Consider the following 22,426-nt stretch of genomic DNA (forward strand, 5'->3'; position numbering starts at 1 on the left):
CAGATCGGGGGCGCGGGGGGCTTGTTAACTTTTTTTCAGCATGATTTTTATAGTTCGTCTTTCTACCCTCTAGCACAAACACCGAATCTGCAGTTAACCGACTTTAACTTATGCTCATTAAAATCCCAAATAATTTTAATGAAACTCTAACCCATAAATATTTTCTATTTCATATGCTCTAATGTCTTCCCCACCGGCTCTCTTCAGCCATAATTCCAAATTTGTGACGAATAGATTCCTCCTGAGGAAGGCCTCAAGTAATCGTTGACCTCTTGCCAATTGATTCTGAGTAGCTTTATGAAGATGAAAAAAAGGGTAAATGTGTTTTGAGTTAGGGTTTTATTAAACAGATTTGGCAAGCTTAACAGGTATGAGTAAACGTGGTTAATAGGCTTGGGTTTGTGTGAGAGACTATATATAACTAGCAAATCACCTAAGAAATTAAAGTAACAGAATATCCCCGCTCCAATCCCCAACCCGCCAAACCCCAAAACAACTCGCACATTTTAACCAGATTTTAACTAGGGGGGCTTATTTCAACATACTAATAGGATTTGGGGACCTGAGATCCAGTTTCAAAGATTTAGGGGGATAGCATTGAAGATTTTGGGGGCTAATATCGAAATAACCCATTCTTTTAATGTCTTAAGACTCTTAACTATGTCAGATCCATCTTCTTCATAGTATTTAAGATACTTATATCACATGTCTTCATAATTATAAATAGGAGATCATATCTGTCCCTTTTATGCTAAACTTGCTATGCTGAGTAATTTATCGCTCATAAATACTTGCTCATCAATGTGAAACAATTGTTATCTTAAGTCAATGATGAACATAATATAGCCTACTGTGGATAGCACGTTCATTGATCAGTTGCAATTATTTGTTGAACACGAAAATTATTTTTAACCTGATTCATGCTGCTTTCTGCAGGCATACTGGACTGCCTGATGCAGAAACATACACAAATCCCATAGACCGAACAGTGGCTCAATTGCTCTTCCACAGGCCTTTAGACTCAGGCACCAGACCTATGAATGACGAAGTGCCTCAGTCACCCATGTTGCATAATCCCAGTAAGCTTCACTTCTAAACCTTTATTGAAGTAGGCTTAATTGCGGATAGACACCCTGTAGTATCGCTCAATTGCAGTTGGATGCCTGTAGTGGTTCTATTGCTGCAGATAGATGCCCTGAGTGAAAAAAAAAAATGCTCAGAGAAAAAGATTTGTTTGACAAATAAACCTCCTGATTGTAAAAGAGTCCACTCAGAGGTTCTGTCTGCAACAATAGAACTATAGGGGTTATATCCACAACTGGGTGATCGTACAGGGGGCTTATCTGCAATTAACCCTTTGAAGTATAGAACTATACCAAAATTTAAGTTCTTTCTACAAAAAAATTTACCTCCCTTTATGGCTGGTAGTCCCCAAAATGACTTTAAATATTGATGGGACTATGTCGGAGGGAGGACCAGAAAGCTATGGAGAATTGGATATGCAACCTTCTTAGTCGAGTAAGATGTATTAATAGAAGTTTCTACTAGTTTTAAAATCGCTTCTACATGAAACTATTAGTTCCATTCTATGTCAAACAAAACCGGTTTTTGTTGATAGTTGATTTTTTTCCTTCTCAGAGTAGCTGGTTCTGACATGCAGCAGGAGCAAGTGTTCTGGAGACAAGTATCTTCTTAATCACCGACATATTATGTACCTACAGTGTGTGGTTCAGCTACATACGTTACGTGTTCTGTGTAATAAAGAAAGGGCGGGAGAACTCGAAACCCTAAAGTTATTTCTGAATATATGTCGACTGTCATACTGGAGTTGAAATTCCTGATCACTTGTGCTTGTCAAACTATACCTAAGCCTTATTCTGTAGCGTATTCTTATAGAAAGTTTGTCGGCTGGCACATTTCCACAAGATATTAACCTTCATCAGTTCTTGATTTTTTTTATGTTCTCTATGATCAATGGTTGAGTTTTGTTTTACTTATACAGGTTTTTAACTTGGGTTGTTTGGCTACTTGTTTCCTTTTGGTGATGTGTTTCTCCTCTGATTAGATTTCAAAAATTCTGACCCTTTGGTATCTGAATTCCTATGCTTTGTTTTGCTCAATTTTCTTGTTAAATCTAGTTATCTTAGCAAGTGAAGAACTAAAAAGATTTGTGCAAGAATGCTATTTTTCATGTTTCTGTTTCATTCTTGATTTTCTGTCAGCACTTTTAACCCCAAGAATAATGTTCTAATTTCTGCACAATTCTCTTTGAAAAACCATATTAGTCCTCTTCCATTTTGATCCCTCTAGTGGCAGCAAGACTTGAGGAAAATTTCACTGGATATGTGATTTTCAGAGGGAAGCCTCAAAAATATAATGAAGGAATGATGGTCGCATAGTTGAAGAAAGCCAAAATTCCACCTGCGCTAAGGTCGGTTAATGGTTCCTCCCATAAAAGACCAAACTGTTTGTACATTTTCTCTGAAGTGCAAATCAATGAGATATACCCTAGATGAGGATCTTAGATAAGGTTAATATATGTATTCTTAATGTAATTTACCCTTATTTTTCTACACTCGCACATGATTTTCAATTTGCTCAACACCTCCACATACTGTATCATGAAAGGTTGTCGGCCAACTAATATACTACCTTGCTTCCAAAGAAAATGATCAACTTTGATTGCTTGAATTCCCTCCACTCGCTTTCATATATTCTCCATAGCTCATAAATACGTGAATGACCGGACGCTATCCAATTAGTATACAGATAGATGGGTACAACTAACATAAACAAAGGTAGGTAGAATCTAATGAAAACTACATGCACAAGCGTGAAGCAAGCAAAGTGTCGCTTGCTTGACTTTTAGCTAAAGGGGCCCATAATTGAAGAAATTTTTTTTTTAATAACAAGATTGGTTATAAAGAAGAGAGACCCTCCTGAAGAGCAAAGAACCAATAATACTTCCAAGGTAACCAACTTTATATTGGATCAAGAGAGGAGCATGGGGATGACAATGCCATGGAGGTTTGCATTGTACATATTACACATGGTGTGGGCTGTGCTTGAAGATTGGATTTCGTTCACTATGTTGATGGCCGATTCCTTCGCCGGCGCTCTTCGGAACGGAAGCCATAATCCTCTCATGATCATATGACCTCTGTGTGCCAGTGAAGTTTCTCTTTTGATTCTCACGTATACTTTGTTTTCTGTTTGCCAAATTTGGTACATGTCGAGTTTTTTAGCTGCATTTGTGGTCGTACGTTTATGGTGAACAGACTCTCTGTATTCAAACATTGTTCTGAGGAAATTTGAGATAGAATCTATTAATCTAATGCTAAGTTGGACGTTATACCTCAACGTGCAATCGCAAGCTGAGAGCTAAATAGTTTCTGACTCACGATTTGTTCAAAAGGGAGATGAATGTTTTCGCAAGCACAACTAGATTATAGGAGTTATTGATGTTTCATTCAACCATGTCAATCTAAAATTGCTTCTGAACGTTGCAATAAAAACATGCACGGCACCTTCAGATGCAAAAGAAAAACTGAGTCGTTAAACAATGATCGTTACTAGCGGACCCATAAGATAATAGAGAGATGAAAGCCTCGACGACGATTTGTATTGAACTTGGATATCTTCGATCGCCTTAGTTGATACCCTGCAAAGGTAAATCCCCCAAACTTTCTCGATTGATGTTAGCAACTCTTCAAATAGGGCCTACTGCGATTGATTTGATGAACCCGGTGATAATACACTTGAATATCCACCAACATTCCCCACACAAACAAAGCCTACATCTTCGTTGACCAACTTCCTGCGCATTTTTCACTTGAAAATTAAACTCAAGAAAAAATAACCAAGAATGAAAGGAGATGATTTATTTACAATTACGTCTCTCGTGTTTATAATTCGAATACAAAGAGTAAAATCAGAAGAGAGAAATACAAGCAACAGAATATGGAGAAATAGGCATTTAGAGATTTTCATTAAACAGCTCTGTGAATGTAGGGACGATCGTACTGTCTACTGAATCAACCTCGAGTTCCATATGCATCTTTGGAGACCCACAATTCCAAAAATTGACAGATTTCTTTCTTTTCTTCTACCTTTGGAGGAACTTTATACAAACCAACAGAAGAACTCACCATCATTGTCTGCAAATATAATAGGAGATTCAAATATTCAATAATACCGTATTACCAGCAAAACATTAAAGGTGAAAAAGGATAACGGAGTTAAGACTTCATAAACACGAGAGTTTCTTTAATAGAGTATGCAAATGAAAGTGAGATGCCATCATCATAACAGATCAGGGAAGGAATGAGAAATGTAAAATTCACTTGATTTACATATTCCTACATTTCTCAGTTGAAATCCATTTTCAGACATAAACCCAATATTCCTGGAGTTCAGCATGTAAAATTATCACGATTAGGTTATATTAAAAGGGGGTTCTCTGACGCATTTGAACAACTAACATGATTACATGACACCAAAGCATGGACTGAAAATCAGAAATATAGCCAAAAAAGAAAGGTCTGGTATGAAACATTTATAAGTAAAAAGATAGCATTAATGCTTTAAGCTATTGTGTAAAAAACTTTACAGAACTTATAGGCACTCTAGAGTACTATCCGTATGTGTTACAGTAATTATTTGCTAATACATGAAACAAAGCAAAGAAGACAACGTTTTACGTTGCACTTGTGGCTAGAATTGAAAGCCGACCAAATTTTACATGGGCAGTGCAATAGTCGGTGCACCAATGGACTGACCGATCAATCGCCTGGAGGGAGTCTCCACGCAGCCGACTGCCAGAAGTCAGAATGGTGAAATCCTCGAACGAACAGTCAACTGAATTGGCATTTTCTGCAGAGTCAAGAGTCCTATTCAGACTCGGTTTTTTTTACTCTTTTTGGGGAACAAGAAAATAGCCATACATAAGGGTTCTTTTCTGCGATCCAGGGTTTTAAGCTGCTGTAAAGAAAAGGTAAGAAGAGAGAGGGAAGAAGACAAATCAGTTGTTTTTAGAGGATTTTCAAGAAAAAGGTATAAGAGCATTGTAAATTATAATTTTCTTCAAGATAGTAAAGGGTACTCCCACCTTCTCACATGGACGGAAGTGCATTGCCGAACCACGTAAATCTCGCGTTTTCGCCGTGATTACATCTTTGGTCGATAGTTTCTTTTGTTCGTTTGTTTGCCGTTAAGTCCTTGTCGCCATTAAGTTCCACACTAAACCCTAGAATTCACGACAATTGGTGTAAGAGGCTAAGAGCAACATTGATTGTGAAGGTAAAATTTTATTCGTCTTGTTCCGTGTTGATAATTTGATCTTTACTAAGTGGAAATGATTCCTCCATGGTTAATGAATCCAATGGAAGCAGGGTTCGTGAACAAGAGTTAATTGATATGGGTCTCACTTCTTATTTTCTTGGTTTTTAAGTCTCTCAAAACAATGAGGAATCTATATTTATCTAATGACGTATGCTCAAGAAATCCTAGAGAATTTTGATGAAGAGATCTCAAAGCCTGTGGAAACTCCATCTAAATCTGGCATAAAGCACAGCAATTGCCAGCAAAAAGGCAAGGTGTAAAGGTGGATCAAGTGATCAACATCCTTAGAAGTGTTTGGTAGGAAGCCTCCGCTATTTGACAGCTACAAAGGCTGAACGTTTGTTACGACACGGGGCAATCATAGGTAAGTAGAGTCTCCCACGCAAATTCATCTTCAAGCGTATAAAAATTGGAAGGCTAGAGTTTGACATACTCTATATTATAACTAGCAACAATTCCAGACTTATGGGATTCACAAACTTTAGTAAGAGTGTATTGTTTATTTGTATTTCCTTCAAATAGTCGAATAATATTGGGCTATAGAATTTGTACACGAGAGAGTGTATCCCTGTAATAGAGCATTTAGGCTCTAAATTTTGTATGACAATTCAACAGAAACTCTCAATAGACTTTTGTTTCCTTCCTCCACAGCTCTCATTCTCTCTGAAACTTCTTCCACAAATTTTAAGGAAAAAAAAAAGATCAGCTATACATTTTACGCCTTTTGTCATATGGCAAGAAAAAGTTTTGAGGGCAGGCAGTTACCATACATCATCATTCTCTCAAATCCCTTTCCAAAAGGAAGCCAGCAGCAATCAAGTATAGTCCATGAGACTAACGCACTATTCTTTATGAAAATTGAAAAGATTTTCATAAACTGTACAACAACCAATCATAACCAATCATATTAATTTATGTCACAAGTAATGATATCACCAACAAAATCATAAGTAAGCACTGCAAATCGAAAAGGGTCAGCATGATAGTGAATTATTGGGTACATTTTCAATTAATGACAGGCAGACATCATATTCTCATTTTCATAAAGCCCCTATGAGAACTAATAAATCAACAACAATCAATTACCATAAAATACATACCAAGCAAGAAGTTAAGACCAAATAGATTCAAACTATATCACAAATTAATGAAAATAACAACACAATCAAAAACTAAAGGAGAGAGATGAGACCTTTTATACACACAACAAGGGGAACATGAGCTCAAGTTATCAACCGATCGGAAATGGGCCAATATCGCCGGCCCTCAGAGAACCAGCAATCGCGTCGGCCACCGTCACAGTGGAGGAGATAAACCCATCAAGCATAATCCAGACCATATTAATCAAATACACCATCAAGCTCCATGGCATCGCCATTCCCATTACTCTCAAACCCTTTTCCCCTTTTGCCCTTTATTCAAGAAACAGTAATGACAACTTATCAACAACAACTACAACCACTTAAGTGGCAATTAATGAACATGAAATGGACATGACCCATGATGGTAAATTGATAGAAAACAGCATAAGACAGCTCTAAAATGGATTGAAATCATACCTTTTCTTGTGGATGAACTTCTTTTTTTGGTTTTTTGGTTTTTTGGTGTAATGAGAGCTTATCAAAAACAACACCCAACTAATTGGTAATTAATGAGATGAAACAGACATAACCCATGATGGTAGGTTGATAGAAACCAAAATAGAAATCTTGGTATTGTACAGAAATGGATCAAAAATGTACCTTTTTTCTTTTGGTGAGAGGGGAAAGCGGACAAGGAGGTGATTGCTGATGCTTGTGGAGCTGGGTTTTGATTCTTGTTGCTTAATTTGATAGCGTACAGCACACTTTTGCTGGGGGAGAGCTGGGTCTGTTTTTCGTGGGATTTGGTCTATAATTTGGATGCTGGCAAGAATAAAGGAAATTGAAGAGAGGAAAGGAAAAAGTCTATGCCTGGGACCAGAGAGAAAGGGGCAGTCTTTCTCTGTTCACTTTTGCGGAGGAGGGTAAATTTATCATAAAACCCATTTCAACTTTGGTCACTAATTATTACCAGGTACCTTAGATATGATGTAATTACTTTACATGTCTGCACAAATAACTTTGAGATTACAAATTGTAACTGCAAGCATCTCCCAGAATTATTGGTGTAACTACAATCAGTAACTTTATGGTTACTCTTGTAGATGCGCAAAGTTCAAGATTACCAGTGTGATTTCATTATACCTTAGCGTGTCGAGTTATATTAGTTCTATTAATATAAACTAACCCCTTGAAACGAAGAGTTTACAAATCCACCTATTTAGAAGAATGAAGAGATGATCCTTTTATTTATAAAGAAAATGATCATAATACTTGTTATTCCAAACTAAAAATGACCACATGGATTAAAATAAACTAGCCTAACGGATCAAAGTTTGTAACCCTTTTGATTAACAAATAGAGTAATTATGTTAACCCTTCTTCTTAGCCCCTTCCTCCTTAACCCTTTGCCAAAGGAAGCATAAAGTAGTAAACAAAACTTTACTTCATTACTAAATGCAATTTATACAATGAGTTGATAATACATGATGAGAAGAGAATAAAATTTACTCTCTCTTTAATTAAGGTGGGTTCCTGCACATTCAAATAGAGCACACATACATAAAACCATCATTGTATTATGACTGATCTGGCTAACTCATCTAGGTAAATCATGAGTTTCAAATAGCAGCAAATACATGACTAAAAGAACGAAACTTACTCTCTTTTTAATTGAGGTGAGCTCCATTCAAAGTAGACCAAACATGCATAAATTATTATTTTATATTAACTGATCAAAGCAAATTCTAAGTTTCAAACACCAATAATATATGATAAAAAGAATGAGGTGAGCTCTTGCACATTCAAACTAGACTAAAAAACATAAAATTACTATTGTATGAGAAATATTATTGTATGAGGGGTCAGATTGAACTTATTGTATGAGGGGTCAGATTGAACTTTAGGATTCAAAGTAAGTAACAAAATGCTTGCATCTGAGCAATATTGACTTATGCAAGTGTACTTGTGTCGTACTGGGATATACATAGTTCTCTGGATGTAGGATTATAAATCAAAATTTAATGGTAAGGATATACATAGTCATCTGGATCAAGTACATCGTGTGCTATTGGTATTACTATCTGTGGAGTCGTTATTTTTTCGCTTTCTCTTATTATCCACTCAATCTAAATGTAAGGTCTCTTTTGCTCAGCACTCAACCGGCTATATTCGGTTTTTCTACTATCAAGGATGGGCATGTGCTCTTCTGTTTCAATATTAAGGTCTCTGGTGTTTCAATTTTGATATCCACATTCACCAAATCCGCAAGAAGCTTTGTGTAGGTGTTCATGTGATCACTAATTGATGTTTCCTTCTTCAACTGGAAACGATAAAGTCTCCTCTTCAAATGCAAGCGGTTCTCAACACTCTTTGTCAGATACTTTCTTTCGAGAATCTCCCAAATCTTCTTCGCAGAAGTCTCACTCATCACATCATATTTTAGATCTTGAGTCAAACAAGACCTAATCACACCGCACACCGTTCGATTCATCTTCTTCCAAACCTTCTCTTCAATATCATCTGGCTTATCATCTAACTCTAAGGTATCCTTCAAATTCTGCTCGTTCAGCGCATCCAAAACCTCGCATCTCCATAATCCAAAGTTGTTTGTGCCATTAAACTTCTCCACATCTATCTTCATAGAGTGATATTCAAACTCTGAATGGTCTTCGTGCCAGAAGCACCACCCTCAACACCCGAAGCACCTTCTTTCCCCGACATCTTTCTCAACGCACCAACGAACGAAGAATAGATCCAAAACTAAAAAGATAGAGTCTTTACCAAAAGATCCCACCTTTATCACCAAACAAAGCCCTAGACGAGCTTCCAAAGCGATCTACTCCTCCAAATAGCCCAAGCGTAGCCCGAGCTCTAATACCACTTGTTGTGCGCAGCGGAAATATTGACATGTTTTTGTTAATATATAAAGCAACAGTCATTAATATCGACTTTATAATTTGTCTAAAATATAAAGTTCTATATAGAATTAATAAAGCACACTCTTCCCTACTACAAAAGCCTTCCTGAAAGAGTATTTGCTACATAATGGAGAAAATCACATTGAACTTAATTGAAGCAAGGGGATCCTCTTTCCCCTATGCTCTTTCTGTTGGTGGCTGATGTCCTGCGCAAAATGATCTCCTCTAGTATTGTCTCTGGAGACTTATCTGAACTTCATTTGAAAGTGGAATTAAACAACATCAGATCTCTGCAGTTTGTAGACGACACTATCATCTTCTCTATAGCCAACACTGAAGACATGATCATCCTTAAAGTCATTCTTCCCATTTTTGCCAATATATCAGGTCTGCAAGTGAACTCCAATAAAACTGACCTCTTTTATCTTGGTAGGATTCCTCATAGGAGCCATCATCTTGCTAGAACTCTTAACTGTTCTGTGGGATCTCTCCCATTTCTCTTATCTTGGCTTACCTCTCAGAAAAGGTTCTTTATCTAGAAGAGATTGGCTTCCCTTCTTAGACTCATTTTCTAAAAAAAACTGTCCCTCTGGAAGAACAAGTCTCTCTCCATTGGAGGACGTCTAACCTTGGTTAATTCAGTGTTATCTTCCATTCCTCTCTATTACATTTCTTTCTTCAAATTCCCAAAGTGACTTATCCAAGCTATTGATAAGATTAGAAGAAATTTCCTCTGGAATAGAAGCAATCATCCGTCTAAAGTTAAGTGTTTGGTTGCATGAAAATCTGTTTGTAAGCCCAAGCAAGAAGGGGGTCTTGGTGTCATTGATCTTTCTGTTTTTAATATTGCCCTTCTATCCAAATGGATCTGGAAAATCTTTGAAAGGAACTCCTTAATCAGTAAAGTTTTTTTCTCACTATATTCCAAAGAAGATGCTAATCCTGTTGTACAAATACCTAAGGCTCATGCATCCAATCTTCTAAAAGACTTGTTCTCAATACACCCAGTCTTCTTTAGTTTTGTAAGATGGTATGTAGGAGATGGCAGGACATATAGATTCTGGCATGATAAATGGTCCGGTACAAACTCCTTGTGCAGTCTCTTCCTGAAGGCTTTCAACCTTGCCTTCTCCAATGGCTGCAACATTAGATCTCAAGGGTTTGTGATAGATCAAACTTGGCATTAGCATACCATTCTTAGAAGAGATCGCTTCATTGAAGAGAGATCTGAAATACAGGACCTTTATTCTCTTCTAGAACCGTTCTCCTGCGCAACCATCTCTTCCCCCGACTGTCTCTGGTGGCCCCTTCAATCATCAGATATCTTCTCAGTCAATTCCTTCTACTTAGCTCTGATATCGGGAGGTAGTAAATCAAGATACTTCAACTTTATTTGGAAATCTTCAACTCCTCTGAAAGTTAAAGTCTTCTTTTGGCTTGTTAGGAAGCACAAGCTCAACACTAGGGCAATCCTCGTCTCCAAGGGGTGGAGTGGCGACCCTAGATGTCCTTTCTGCAGTCTTGAAGTTGAGAACCAGGATCATCTATTTATTAGATGCCCTTTTGCCGCTTCTTTATGGTCTACTCTATTCTCTAGCATTAGTGCTGCCTCTTGGCCCCTCTTCATGGACGATTTGATTTTTCTTAAAGACTTCGCTGTCGACAACAGGGACATTAGAATCATTTGGAAAATTGTGCTCCCATGTTGCTATTGATGGATTTAGAACAGTCGCAACTACCTTCTTTTTAGAGATATTCAGCCTAACTCTGTTCACATTGCAGCTAATGTAGCCTGATATACTCTTCTATGGGCAGGTGCACAGGAGGATAGGATTGCCAGAAGGATCCGTAGGGCTGCAATCAAGCTACAATTCGAAGAAATTGCGAAAAGGAAAGCAGCGGATGAAGTGAGAGATAACTTCTCTGCAGACTAAGAGGTTTATGGAGTTCTGGAATGGGTGTAGTAGTTCGTTGGATGGTCATTTGTATAAAGGTCTGGTGACTGCTTAGTGGAGTGCTGCAGAAGTATTTTTGGGTTCTTCTTCTTCGCTTTATTTGTCTTTCATGGTGTTTTGGTTCCGTCTGTGGCTTCCCTATGCTTCTTTTTGGACGTTCGGTGATATCGTTTTGTCGGTTGTCTTAGCATGACTCTCAGTCTCTTTTATTAGTTTTTTTTCGGTTGTGCTCTTTGTTAAGAGGAAGGTTCATGTGTGATTTGTCTTGATGGGTGACGACAAGATCCGCTCCCTATCTACATTTCGCTTCTGGATTCTTCGGTCTCACAAATTTGTAAGTCTATATATTTTTCTAACTTTAATAGAACACATAGTCCAATCATTATCATTATAGTTATAATAATCTGAGGCTTCAAGTTAAGTATTAATTCAGTAGTATATAATCATTTGCTCAAAATCAAAGTTTAACATGCTTAGCATGTGTACGGGATCTATCTCATGTTCACATATGCTTCAAGATTAGAAGGTCTTACATAGCTTGCTTAAAAAGTTAAAAGTGTGAATCTACCATTGATTCTTAGAACTTTTGCTTTCTAGATCAGATAACTTATGCAACAAAGTCTAGAAACACCAAGGAGCAAACTGGAAAATGAGATTTTAGCTGATCAATTATGAATTCATATATATGTTGGAAAAAGAATGAAGCCAGAAAGGTTCTTTTCACAAACAACTAATTAAGTTGCAATTTAGGTGGTAAAAGTATATATTAAGCATATGAGTTTAATTTAGGATTTGATCCAACCATAAACAAACCATTGCATACGTGATATATATTTCTCAATTTCTTTGAATACGACTCTTTTGTTGATATTTTTCTCAATGTTTTCTTGATATCATAATTGATAACGGGAGAGATTAATTTAAGCTAATACTCAAAGAGACAGATAAAATATACCTGAAAAACTACTGAATTATAAAGATATCGAGGACAACCTAACCATCACAAAAAAAAACTTATAAGCTCAATGAACAGAATAACAATATCTAGTAAACATCATAAATTTTTTTTTTTGCAATTTTTAAGTTTTAGGATGGTTTTTATAATTTTTTAAACTTTTGAGGTTGTCTTTTGAAATCTATAAAGTTTCAAGCCGCTGCTTGTAATTTTCAAATTTCTTCTGTGAGGTGTATGTTTTTAAACTTTAAGGTTTTTTTTTAACTTTTGATAGTGTTTTTTGCAATATTTGAAATTTGGGGGTGTTTTTTAACAGTTTTTAATGTTTTGCGGGGCTATAGGTAATTTATAGACTTCATGTTTGTTATTTGTAAGTTTTGAAATTTCAAGGTGTTTTTGTAATTTTGAACTTTTTACGGTGTTTTTCTAGAAATTTTTAAACTTGGGGGTGCTTTTTTAGGTGTTTTGAGTGTTTTTTTTCCACAATTTTCGTACTTTCGGGCTTGAAAACTCAAGATGAACGTCAGAAGTGTAATAAATTTCATTTCTTATTTAAATTGAGATATATACAGGATTTTGAATGGCATTAAGATTAAGTTAAATGCTTAATAGATTTGAAGCTGAGGATAAATTTGATGTTCATTTGGGATTAGAATTAAGTTAAATATTCAATATATTTTTAGAATAATTAGGCTATTTGTAGTTGATGATAGATTTGGATTAAAAAATAATATGTAAAAGAGTTAAGGGTAATATTACCAGGGAAAAGTTTTTTTTTTTTCAAACTCAATGTTTTGTAAGGACTAGGTGGAATGCACATGCATTGCAACGTGGTTAAACATCTTAATTGTATATTTTAGATTTATTTGTTTATTATAACATGGTTACGAACAATGTTTATGATTACCATAATAATATTAAATTTTTTTGAATATTTCCATTCGTAAAACCTTGTTAGTTTTAATATTTTGCCTTCTAGAGGAATAGTTTAGTTTAAAGTCTTAAAATATTAATAATTTAAGAGAAATTTTAATAATTTGAAGGACTAATTTTAAAATATTAATGATGTAAGAGACCAATATCTAAAAGACTATTATTATAACAGAAAAAATAAATTCTTGAATTGCATCAAAGAAAAATGATAGGGTTTTATCTAGTGGTAGTGAATTTTATTTAGTTATAAAAAATAACTTACATCTATCATTTATAACCGAAGGCCAAGTGTAATGGTAATTCAAAAGCTTTTTTCTAAAATTATCTGAGTCAAAATGTGCAAATTTATGAAAGAAAACATAAACTATGTGATCAATTATAAAATCTAATATTGTAATCCTTTCACATCTTTCCAACTACACTTTGTCTAAAATTTCAAAAACCATTACTCTCTAGTGCCAGAAAATTATAAAATATAATCTCAGAATTATTTATACATATTATGCACTCATATGGACTGTATTTTAACAAAAAATTTCAGATCTATGAAATATCAAACAACATTCAAAATTTATTAAGGAGTTAGAAGAATTCAATACATGTAACAGTATATGTATTAAGTTGTGTGCTTTATAAATTTAGAAGAATACGAGTGACGTAAAATGAGCAACATAATTCATTTTATAAAATAATTAGTTCTGGATCATAAAAGGCAAGGAGAATCAGAAGGATCTCATATCATCCCAAACAAGAAGTAAATTTCTCCTAGAAAGTTTTTAACAATAGATTTTTTAAAGTTAATGTAAAGGATAAATCTAAGGATAAATATGTCCATTGAATGGTAGACTTGGTATAGAAATCGTTCTTATGAAATCTGACATGTGTCTTAAGTTGTTCTTTGTTAAGTGTTAATTTTATAAAACTCCTCCTCAACTATTGTGTGTGTGGCTCGGGGGGTGGGTGGTTAAATGAAAATATTAAAGTTGAGATAACTTATTTGTACCCCAAACATAGAGGATATTTCTCGATTTGAAATAGTTGAGGGAGTTTTTTGACACCTTTTCCTCACTTAACCCTAAAAAAATAACACATTTGAATCTAATCTATTATGTGGCTGTTTGGTGGAAAATTTGCAGTAAAAAGAAATGAAGGAAATTTGATTTGTATTCTTTTAATCTCAATTACAATTAGATTTTCTGATTACAAAAGAGAGGAGAATGATCTAGATTCTCTCATTTCTTTAAGTCTGGGTTCTTCACGGTGGCGATGGAGTGCCTCCCTCGAATGCTCGCGTCGAGTTTGCTCTCCGTTGACGATCCGCACATCTTGATTCACTGGAACGATATCTCCTCCTCACGATTTGACACTGTGGAGAACTTGCAAAGCAAGTTTGAAACTCTGGACGAGTTGATAACTCAGATCGAGTTTAGGAACTCAGAACGAGTTTAAACTCTGTAACAGAGTTGATTTGAACCGAAAATCAATTAATAAGCCAAGGATGAAAGCTCCAAGGAATGTTCCAGAGATTGAGCGAAGACCCCCCCTTTTCTGATCTCCAGATCAGAGAAATATCCAAGATTCGAAGATGATCTGCTCAAGAGGTTGCCGATCTCTCCTTTTGCGATCTGTTTTTGATGCAAAAAAGCTGATCCCTTAACTCAATTGAGTTTTTTGGTATTTATAGGGGATTAAGGGTGGTAACTACCCCCTTAATCCACTCCTAAGTGGGGACGGAAATCCCTCGAATCGTGGGGGAAAACTATTCCTGGAACTGTTCAGTCCGTGTTTGAATGAGTCAAATGCCGAAAATAGCGTTTTGGGCCCGAACTCTGCGTTTTAGACATCAAACGCAGAGTTGGGCCTGTTTTAGGCTGAAAACTCACAGGTCGCGCAGCGTTGTGAACTCTGAAATGCAGAGTTGGGCTCTGCATGAACTCTATATTTTGGACCTGAGACGCAAAGTTGGAACACAGAGATGAACTCTGTGTTTTGGACCTGAGATGCAAAGTTGAGCTCTACATGAACTTTGCGTTTTGGACCTGAGACGCAGGGTTGGGCTGTGCATGAACTCTACGTTTTGAGTCCACGAACTCTGCATTTTGGCTCTAGAATGTAGCTACGACCTCTGCGTTTTGAGTTTGGAACGCAGTCATGACCTCTGCGTTTTGAATCTCAAATGCGGTCACGACCTTTGTGTTTTGAGTTTAGAACGCGGGCATGACCTCTGCGTTTAGAATTTAGAATGCAGGCATGACCTCTGCGTCTTGAATCTTAGATGTAGAGGTGAGCCTCAGGCGGTCTCGGTGAGCTTCAGGCTAAGTCCAATGTTCAGGTGAAGTGCAGTCTCACAGACGGACTTCAGAACAGAACTTGCTGCGAAGAACATGTCATAACTTTCAAACCGTAAGTCGGAATGAGACAAATTATATATGAAAATCGGCTATCTCGACGAGACGTAGCCGACCAAACCGACCACATAGGGTTCGGTTTGCTTCCTCCGTTTTGCCAAATTCCTTCCGATTTGAGAGATATCTATATTTTAATATGAAGAGGCTGTCAATTTATAATCTCTTTTGCTAGAGCGTTGCAAAGATCGTCACCTTGTAACTTTCGTCTTAGCTCCTTGAAAATATAAGAGTCATCAGATTGTAACTCCCGATGTTGATTGTGAAGGCTATTGATTAGAGCTTTCATGAGTTGTTACGAAGATCGTCAGATTGTAACATTCATCAATCTACATGAAAGTCTTCAAATTGTAGCCTTTTGGAAGCCGTCGAATTGTAACTTCCATCATCGATGTTTGATGAGGATCAGCTATCTGTTGTGATTTTTAGACAGCCTACAGTGGTGAGTATCTCTCAACCATAAAGGAATTACCTTAGGTTTTGTTGTTGTGCGCAACGGAAATTTCGGCAGAGTTTCTGGTGCACAATAAGAGAAAAAGATCAATAAGAATTACCGTCTTACCAAGGAAACAAGAATCTAAAGCGAATATCTCAACAAGGTGAGATATCAACTCTTCTTCTCATCAGTTCTAGGACTGACTTGTCGAGGGATCCTAATAAACTATTACAATAGCCACAAATACAAACAAACCAATTTTACGTGGTTCGGCAAACTGCCTATGTCCACGGGACAAGGAGGGGGAGATCTATAATTAGAAAGAAAAAGAATACAAATGGGTTTACAACTCTCACAATTAAACCCTCAAATAGGCTCCTTGTTTTTCTTCTCAAAAAAAGGTAAGACTCCAAATAACTTTTCCTATCTGCTAATTTTCTCCTTTACAGCCGCCAAAGCCAAAGCCTCTGTCTTCTGCCACTGCACCCTCACTTTTACACTCTGCCTGCGCCCTTCTTTTCACCTCTGCGACTTTTCCCTCTGACTACACAAACCCTCTTTGCTCCAAACCCTAGGCTAAAATTAAGGTACCTATTTATAGTTGAGAGTCCAGGGCAAAAACTGAACTCGAAACCCGCTGGGAAATAGAGTGTCTTGCATGGGGTGGGCCCCTACTATCCATTCACGCATGAACAAACCTCGGGCCTACCTCTTCACGTGTTTTCTTCCGCGCTCGTGACCCTTTCGGTCTCATGGCCCCCACATGTTGTAATCCAACAATTCTCCATCTCGACGAAGTTTTCCCAAAACTGAGCCGACACCAACCAAACTAAATGTCTCACTTATTGTGTCCAGTACGAAGTGAAACAATTCACGACAACGGACTCAATCCACAACAAGTCGAGACCCAAACGAGAATGCGAACACTCTCCAAATGTAGGTATCAACCCATCAAATCGGCCGCATCATAAAGACTGTTTACATATCCTCTTGCCCAAGGAATCAAGCCTTACGTAGTTCACCAAATGGCTGCGAATGACCTCAATCCAATAGAAGAGTTCACAACCCTTCTCCAATATCATCAACTCTGCGGCTGATAGCACCTCCAATGGCTTCAAAGTATAACGAATCAAACACCTCCACCTGAGGTGAACCAATGGTTGTATCCAAACTATGTCTACCAGCTGCACTCGAATCAAAACCCAATCCATCATTTGCATCCAAAACCAATTGATCCCTTAACTATGTCACCTTAGCTGGAATCCCAAACGATGCAGTATAATCTGGAGTATGTAGAGTAATCTCCACCCAATGTGAAGTAGCATCACTCTCCACCCGCTGCGATACATCTAAGGTTTGTCCAAAACTCTCTACCTGCTGAGAGTTAATTAGCTCCCTTATCGAAGCCTTAACTGAAGTGACACTACCAGACCAAACACCTAACTGGGTTTTACCTCCAATCACAGCAGTTAACAACTCTTTAATAAGATGGCTCGAATATGTCAAAGCCTCAGTCCAGAAACTCTTCTGTAGACCATTGCTTGATAACAAATACCAATCCTCCTCCAGCAAGGCACGGTTCTCCAAATTTGTCATCCTATCAAGTTGCCCCAAGATTTCCTTTCCAACAAAGTGTCTCGAAATGCCGTGAGCTCGGCTCCAATACAAAAAACAGGTTCATTTTGTACCTCCTACCAAAATCAGAATGAAGTACCTTCACCTTTCTGTCTATCACACACTTTTTCAATCTGTTAGAGACTACTAGGACTTTCTCCAATGAGGATTTGGTTGCAACCCAAACACGCCTAGAACAACCACCAACAAAGAAAACCAAACGCCTATTACCTCCTTCTTGGAAGGCCCCCAAACATCCACGTGAACTCCTCTAGAGCGACCCTTAGATCGGTGAATAGAGGTACCAAACTTCACCTCGGTCTTCTTGCTCATATCAACATGTTCACTAGACTTCAAACTGCAGGTCTTCGCACCCTCTTTCAATCTATGCGAGGATCAATACTGGAATGACCAAGCCCCAAATGCTGCAGTCTAGTCGAATCAATAGAAGTCACCACTTCTCCACCTGCCACTATACCTCCAGTTAAGTAATACAGGTTATTCCCCCTGACTCCCTTCATCACAATCTGAGAATCTTCCATAATCTTGAGATTCATGTCCTCAATTCGAACATTTAGACCCTCTCCAACCAAAGCTTCAATCGAGATCAAGTTCTTCCTTAAGGAAGGAACATATCTCACATCATATAATTCTCTAACAGTCCCGTCAAACATCTTGATGCAAATTCTTCCTATCCTAAGGATCTGGCATGTACAGTTATCGACCATGTACACCACACCACTATCCAGCTTCTCAAAACTGGAGAATCATTTCCTTTTAGGGCACATATGATAGGTCATACTACTATCCAACATCCATTCAGATTCCTTCGAATAGCTATCTGTAGGACTAATAGAAAGCGAATAAATAAAAGAGTCGGAAATATTACCATCCAATATAACCATGTTTGCTTCTGATGATGGTTGCTTCCCTTTTCCCTTCTGCTTATTTTTTATCCATTCGTCGAGTTTTGGGCAGTCTTTCTTCTAATGATCAGTTTCCTTGCACCAAGCACACTGATCTTTTCCAATTGTAGGATGCCCTACTCTAGACTGTGACTTCCAATTCTTCCGGTTCGGATTCTTCCCTCTTACGGCCAACGCCTCTGCTACCGGCTCAACTAAAGCCTCCTTATCCTTATTTCAAAGCTGATAGTTCATAAGTGCAGCAGTCACCTCACTATACGAAAGTGATGCATTCCTATTAATCAAAGTAAGAACGAATGTCTCATATTCCTCGTCTGGTAAGGAACTCAACAATAGCAACGCCTTGTCCTCATCTTCAATTTTGATATCCACATTCACCAAATCCGCAAGAAGCTTTGTGTAGGTGTTCATGTGATCACTAATTGAGGTTTCCTTCTTCAACTGGAAACGATAAAGTCTCCTCTTCAAATGCAAGTGGTTCTCAACACTCTTTGTCAGATACTTTCTTTCGAGAATCTCCCAAATCTTCTTCGCAGAAGTCTCATTCATCACATCATATTTTAGATCTTGAGTCAAACAAGACCTAATCACACCGCACACCGTTCGATTCATCTTCTTCCAAACCTTCTCTTCAATATCATCTGGCTTATCATCTAACTCTAAGGTATCCTTCAAATTCTGCGCGTTCAGCGCATCCAAAACCTCGCATCTCCATAATCCAAAGTTGTTTGTGCCATTAAACTTCTCCACATCTATCTTCATAGAGTGATATTCAAACTCTGAATGGTCTTCGTGCCAGAAGCACCACCCACAACACCCGAAGCACCTTCTTTCCCCGACATCTTTCTCAACGCACCAACGAACGAAGAATAGATCCAAAACTAAAAAGATAGAGTCTTTACCAAAAGATCCCACCTTTATCACCAAACAAAGCCCTAGATGAGCTTCCAAAGCGATCTACTCCTCCAAATAGCCCAAGCGTAGCCCGAGCTCTGATACCACTTGTTGTGCGCAGCAGAAATTTTGGTAGAGTTTCTGGTACACAATAAGAGAGAAAGATCAATAAGAATTCTCGTCTCACCAAGGAAATAAGAATCTGAAGTGAATATCTTAACAATGTGAGATATCAACTCTTCCTCTCATCAATTCTAGGACTGACTTGTCGAGGGATCCTAATAAACTATTACAATGACCACAAACACAAACAAACCAATTTTACGTGGTTCGACAAACTGCCTACGTCCATGGGACAAGGAGGGGGAGATCTATAATTAGAAAGAAAAAGAATACAAATGGGTTTACAACTCTCACAATTAAACCCTCAAATAGGCTCCTTACTTTTCTTCTCAAAAAAGGTAAGCTTCCAAATAACTTTTCCTATCTGCCAATTTTCTCCTTTACAGCCGCCAAAGCCAAAGCCTCTATCTTCTGCCACTGCACCCTCACTTTTACACTCTCCATGTGCCCTTCTTTTCACCTCTGCAACTTTTCCCTCTGACTGTACAAACCCTCTTTGCTCCAAACCCTAGGCTAAAATTAAGGTACACATTTATAGCTGAGAGTCCAGGGCAAAAACTGAACTCGAAACCCGCTGGAAAATAGAGTGTCTTGCATGGGGTGGGCCCCTACTATCCGTTCACGTGTGAACAAACCTCGGGCCTGCCTCTTCACGCGTTTTCTTCCACGCTCGTGACCCTTCCGGTCTCGTGGCCCCCACATGCCGTAATCCAACATTTGCTAGATGAAAGAAAAAAAGAGACATATAGGGAGAAAGCATCATAAATTAGTTGGGTCCTTTTATTATTGGTTGAGGGTCTCTTTTTAACTAAAATGAGTTATTTCAAGAGGATATTTCATCCAAATCACATATTAAAGTAACGGCTTTAATGGAGTTTGCTAAGAGAAATATAACTGGTTAGGGAAGTTTTATGGGACACAAAAAGAAATTGAGGGATTTTTTTTTAAATTATTGTAAACTACAGTTGAGAGCTGTCACCTACAATATCCCCATAGTTAGGGGCTTTTCTCAAATTAAATGAGTTGAGTGTCTATAGTAGGTTTGTTAACAATTCGCACTTCTAAAAGGACTATGGTATTTGTCTCTCAGTCTTTAATAATTCAATATTAGTCCCTAAAATTATGAGCAATTTCAAAATTTTTAGGGACTAATAGAGAATTATTAAAGATTTAAAATCAATGGACTAATATCTAAATAACCTTTAAATATTTTTTCTTATAGATTACTTACAGTTTTGTAAGATGTCCTTAGTTATATAAATTTTATAAGTGACATATAATATAATTAATTAATTAATAATGATAAGTAGTTTAGTTTAATTAGGATTAGAATGTAATATTTAAAAAAGAATAGGAGTAATATTATCTATAGAAAGTTTCTTGAAAACTATGACTTTTAAAGAAAGTATGATATAATATGATGGCTTTTAAGCATTACTAAGCATAGATCTTTGTTGAATGCACTTTGAAGAATAAGATGAGTTGTTAAATGCAGGTTTGGGTTTGAATTATCTTGATTGAAGATGAAGATTAAAAGCTTATAACAAAAAAAAACCCTCTTAACTCTGTAAAATTATCAGATGACCCTCTAAAATATTAAGATACCAAAAAATCCCCTTTAACTTAAAGATTTTATCATAAAACCCCAAGATGTGCTGATTTTTTCACTAAACCTCAACAACTACTTTATAATGTTTATGCGGCTTCTTTTATCTTTTTTTTAACTTAAGGAATGACTTCTCTGATTGGAAACTCAAATTATGTTTAAGGGGTTGTGGGTGGGGGTGGGGGAGGAGGGGCGGTTATTCGTTCCGTATTCTTGGTTTAGACTCAGATTTTTTGTTGGATTTTAATTTAGGGTGTTATTCGTTTAAGCCTATAATTTAGATTAAAATTTAAGGTGTTATTTTTTTAGAATTAGGATTTGAATTTAAGGTGTATTGGTTTAGGATTTGGATATGGATTTAAATTTAAGGTCTTATCCGTTTGGTACCAGGATTTGGATTTAAATTTAAGGTGTTATTGATTGTTTTGGATTGTGATTAGGATTATGATTTTAGAATCCAACTCCCAATCCAACTATGTATATGCTTACCTAAAAAAAATTGTTGATTTCTTTCTCCCAATCCAAGCAAAATATTATTGGTTTCTTTCTCATCAAGCGTATTCTTCAAAACATCGCTTCTCCTAAGTAAAACTCTCAACTCAAACCCTAGTCAAGTGAGATTAAAAGGTAGGTACTTTTTTCTCTCAATTTTTTTTTCAAGAAGTGATCAATCATTGTGCCTTGTATGGTTTTTTTCTACAATATAACTTTACACCTACATGATGTTCCTCTCTGATTAGGTTTTTATAGTTTAGCTGAGTGCTCTCAATTGATATATTTATGATGTCTCTCCGTGATTTCCTTGCTCTTTGTATCCAAGACTGAAAATTTGATTATTAGCTGACCATTGATTGCATGAGGCTTAAGTTGCATGACCTATGTTGTACAGAGCCGGCCCTAAGCCAGGGCTACCAGGGCTACAGCCCGGGGCCCACAAGTAAGGGGGCACAATATTCTATACTATCTATTAAGTCTCTTATCACTGCAAACCCACATGGCAAATCCCCCTTTTTAAATTTTTTTTTTAAATAAATTTGTTTTATAAATTGAAACCAGATTCTTTTCTCTAATTAATTCCCTTGCTCTAATTAAATATTTTTGTTCCTCTCCCAAGAAACCCTTAGTTTTCTGTGCTTAGTTTTCCGTGCTATAGGCTGACATCTCTGTGAAACTTTGATCTACACAAACATCTTTTCATCTTCTCTTATTTCTCTCTCAATCCTCAACCTTTCTCCTTCC

General features: G+C 37.0%; 2 protein-coding genes across 5 annotated transcripts in view; one reads left to right on the forward strand and one right to left on the reverse strand.

Annotated features, from left to right (window-relative positions):
* Positions 1–1,959, forward strand: part of LOC109831623 (protein LNK2-like) — a 9,833-nt gene extending 7,874 nt beyond the window's left edge. Inside the window, exons 3-5 of the mRNA XM_020398981.1 lie at positions 937–1,079; positions 1,429–1,518; positions 1,639–1,959. Of these exons, the coding sequence (XP_020254570.1) occupies positions 937–1,079; positions 1,429–1,514 (229 nt within the window). The 3' untranslated portion in view covers positions 1,515–1,518; positions 1,639–1,959. The remainder of the gene's footprint in view (positions 1–936; positions 1,080–1,428; positions 1,519–1,638) is intronic.
* Positions 3,857–7,309, reverse strand: LOC109831624. 4 transcript variants are annotated; one of them, XR_002244478.1, is made up of 4 exons: positions 7,083–7,309; positions 6,533–6,752; positions 5,108–5,245; positions 4,164–4,980 (listed from the first exon to the last, which is right to left on the reverse strand). XR_002244478.1 is itself a non-coding variant. In XM_020398982.1 (3 exons), exon 2 carries the CDS (start codon positions 6,722–6,724, stop codon positions 6,572–6,574), a length of 153 nt encoding a protein of 50 aa, XP_020254571.1. In that variant the 5' UTR covers positions 6,725–6,752; positions 7,083–7,212; the 3' UTR covers positions 3,857–4,157; positions 6,533–6,571. The 4 variants fall into 4 exon arrangements, 2 of the variants coding, with proteins under 2 accessions (XP_020254571.1, XP_020254572.1); XR_002244477.1 differs by lacking the exon at positions 7,083–7,309 and adding an exon at positions 6,900–7,074; XM_020398982.1 differs by lacking the exons at positions 4,164–4,980; positions 5,108–5,245 and adding an exon at positions 3,857–4,157 and having other exon boundaries at positions 7,083–7,212.

Source organism: Asparagus officinalis, chromosome 2, assembly GCF_001876935.1.
Source record: "Asparagus officinalis chromosome 2, Aspof.V1, whole genome shotgun sequence".
NCBI lineage: Eukaryota > Viridiplantae > Streptophyta > Magnoliopsida > Asparagales > Asparagaceae > Asparagus > Asparagus officinalis.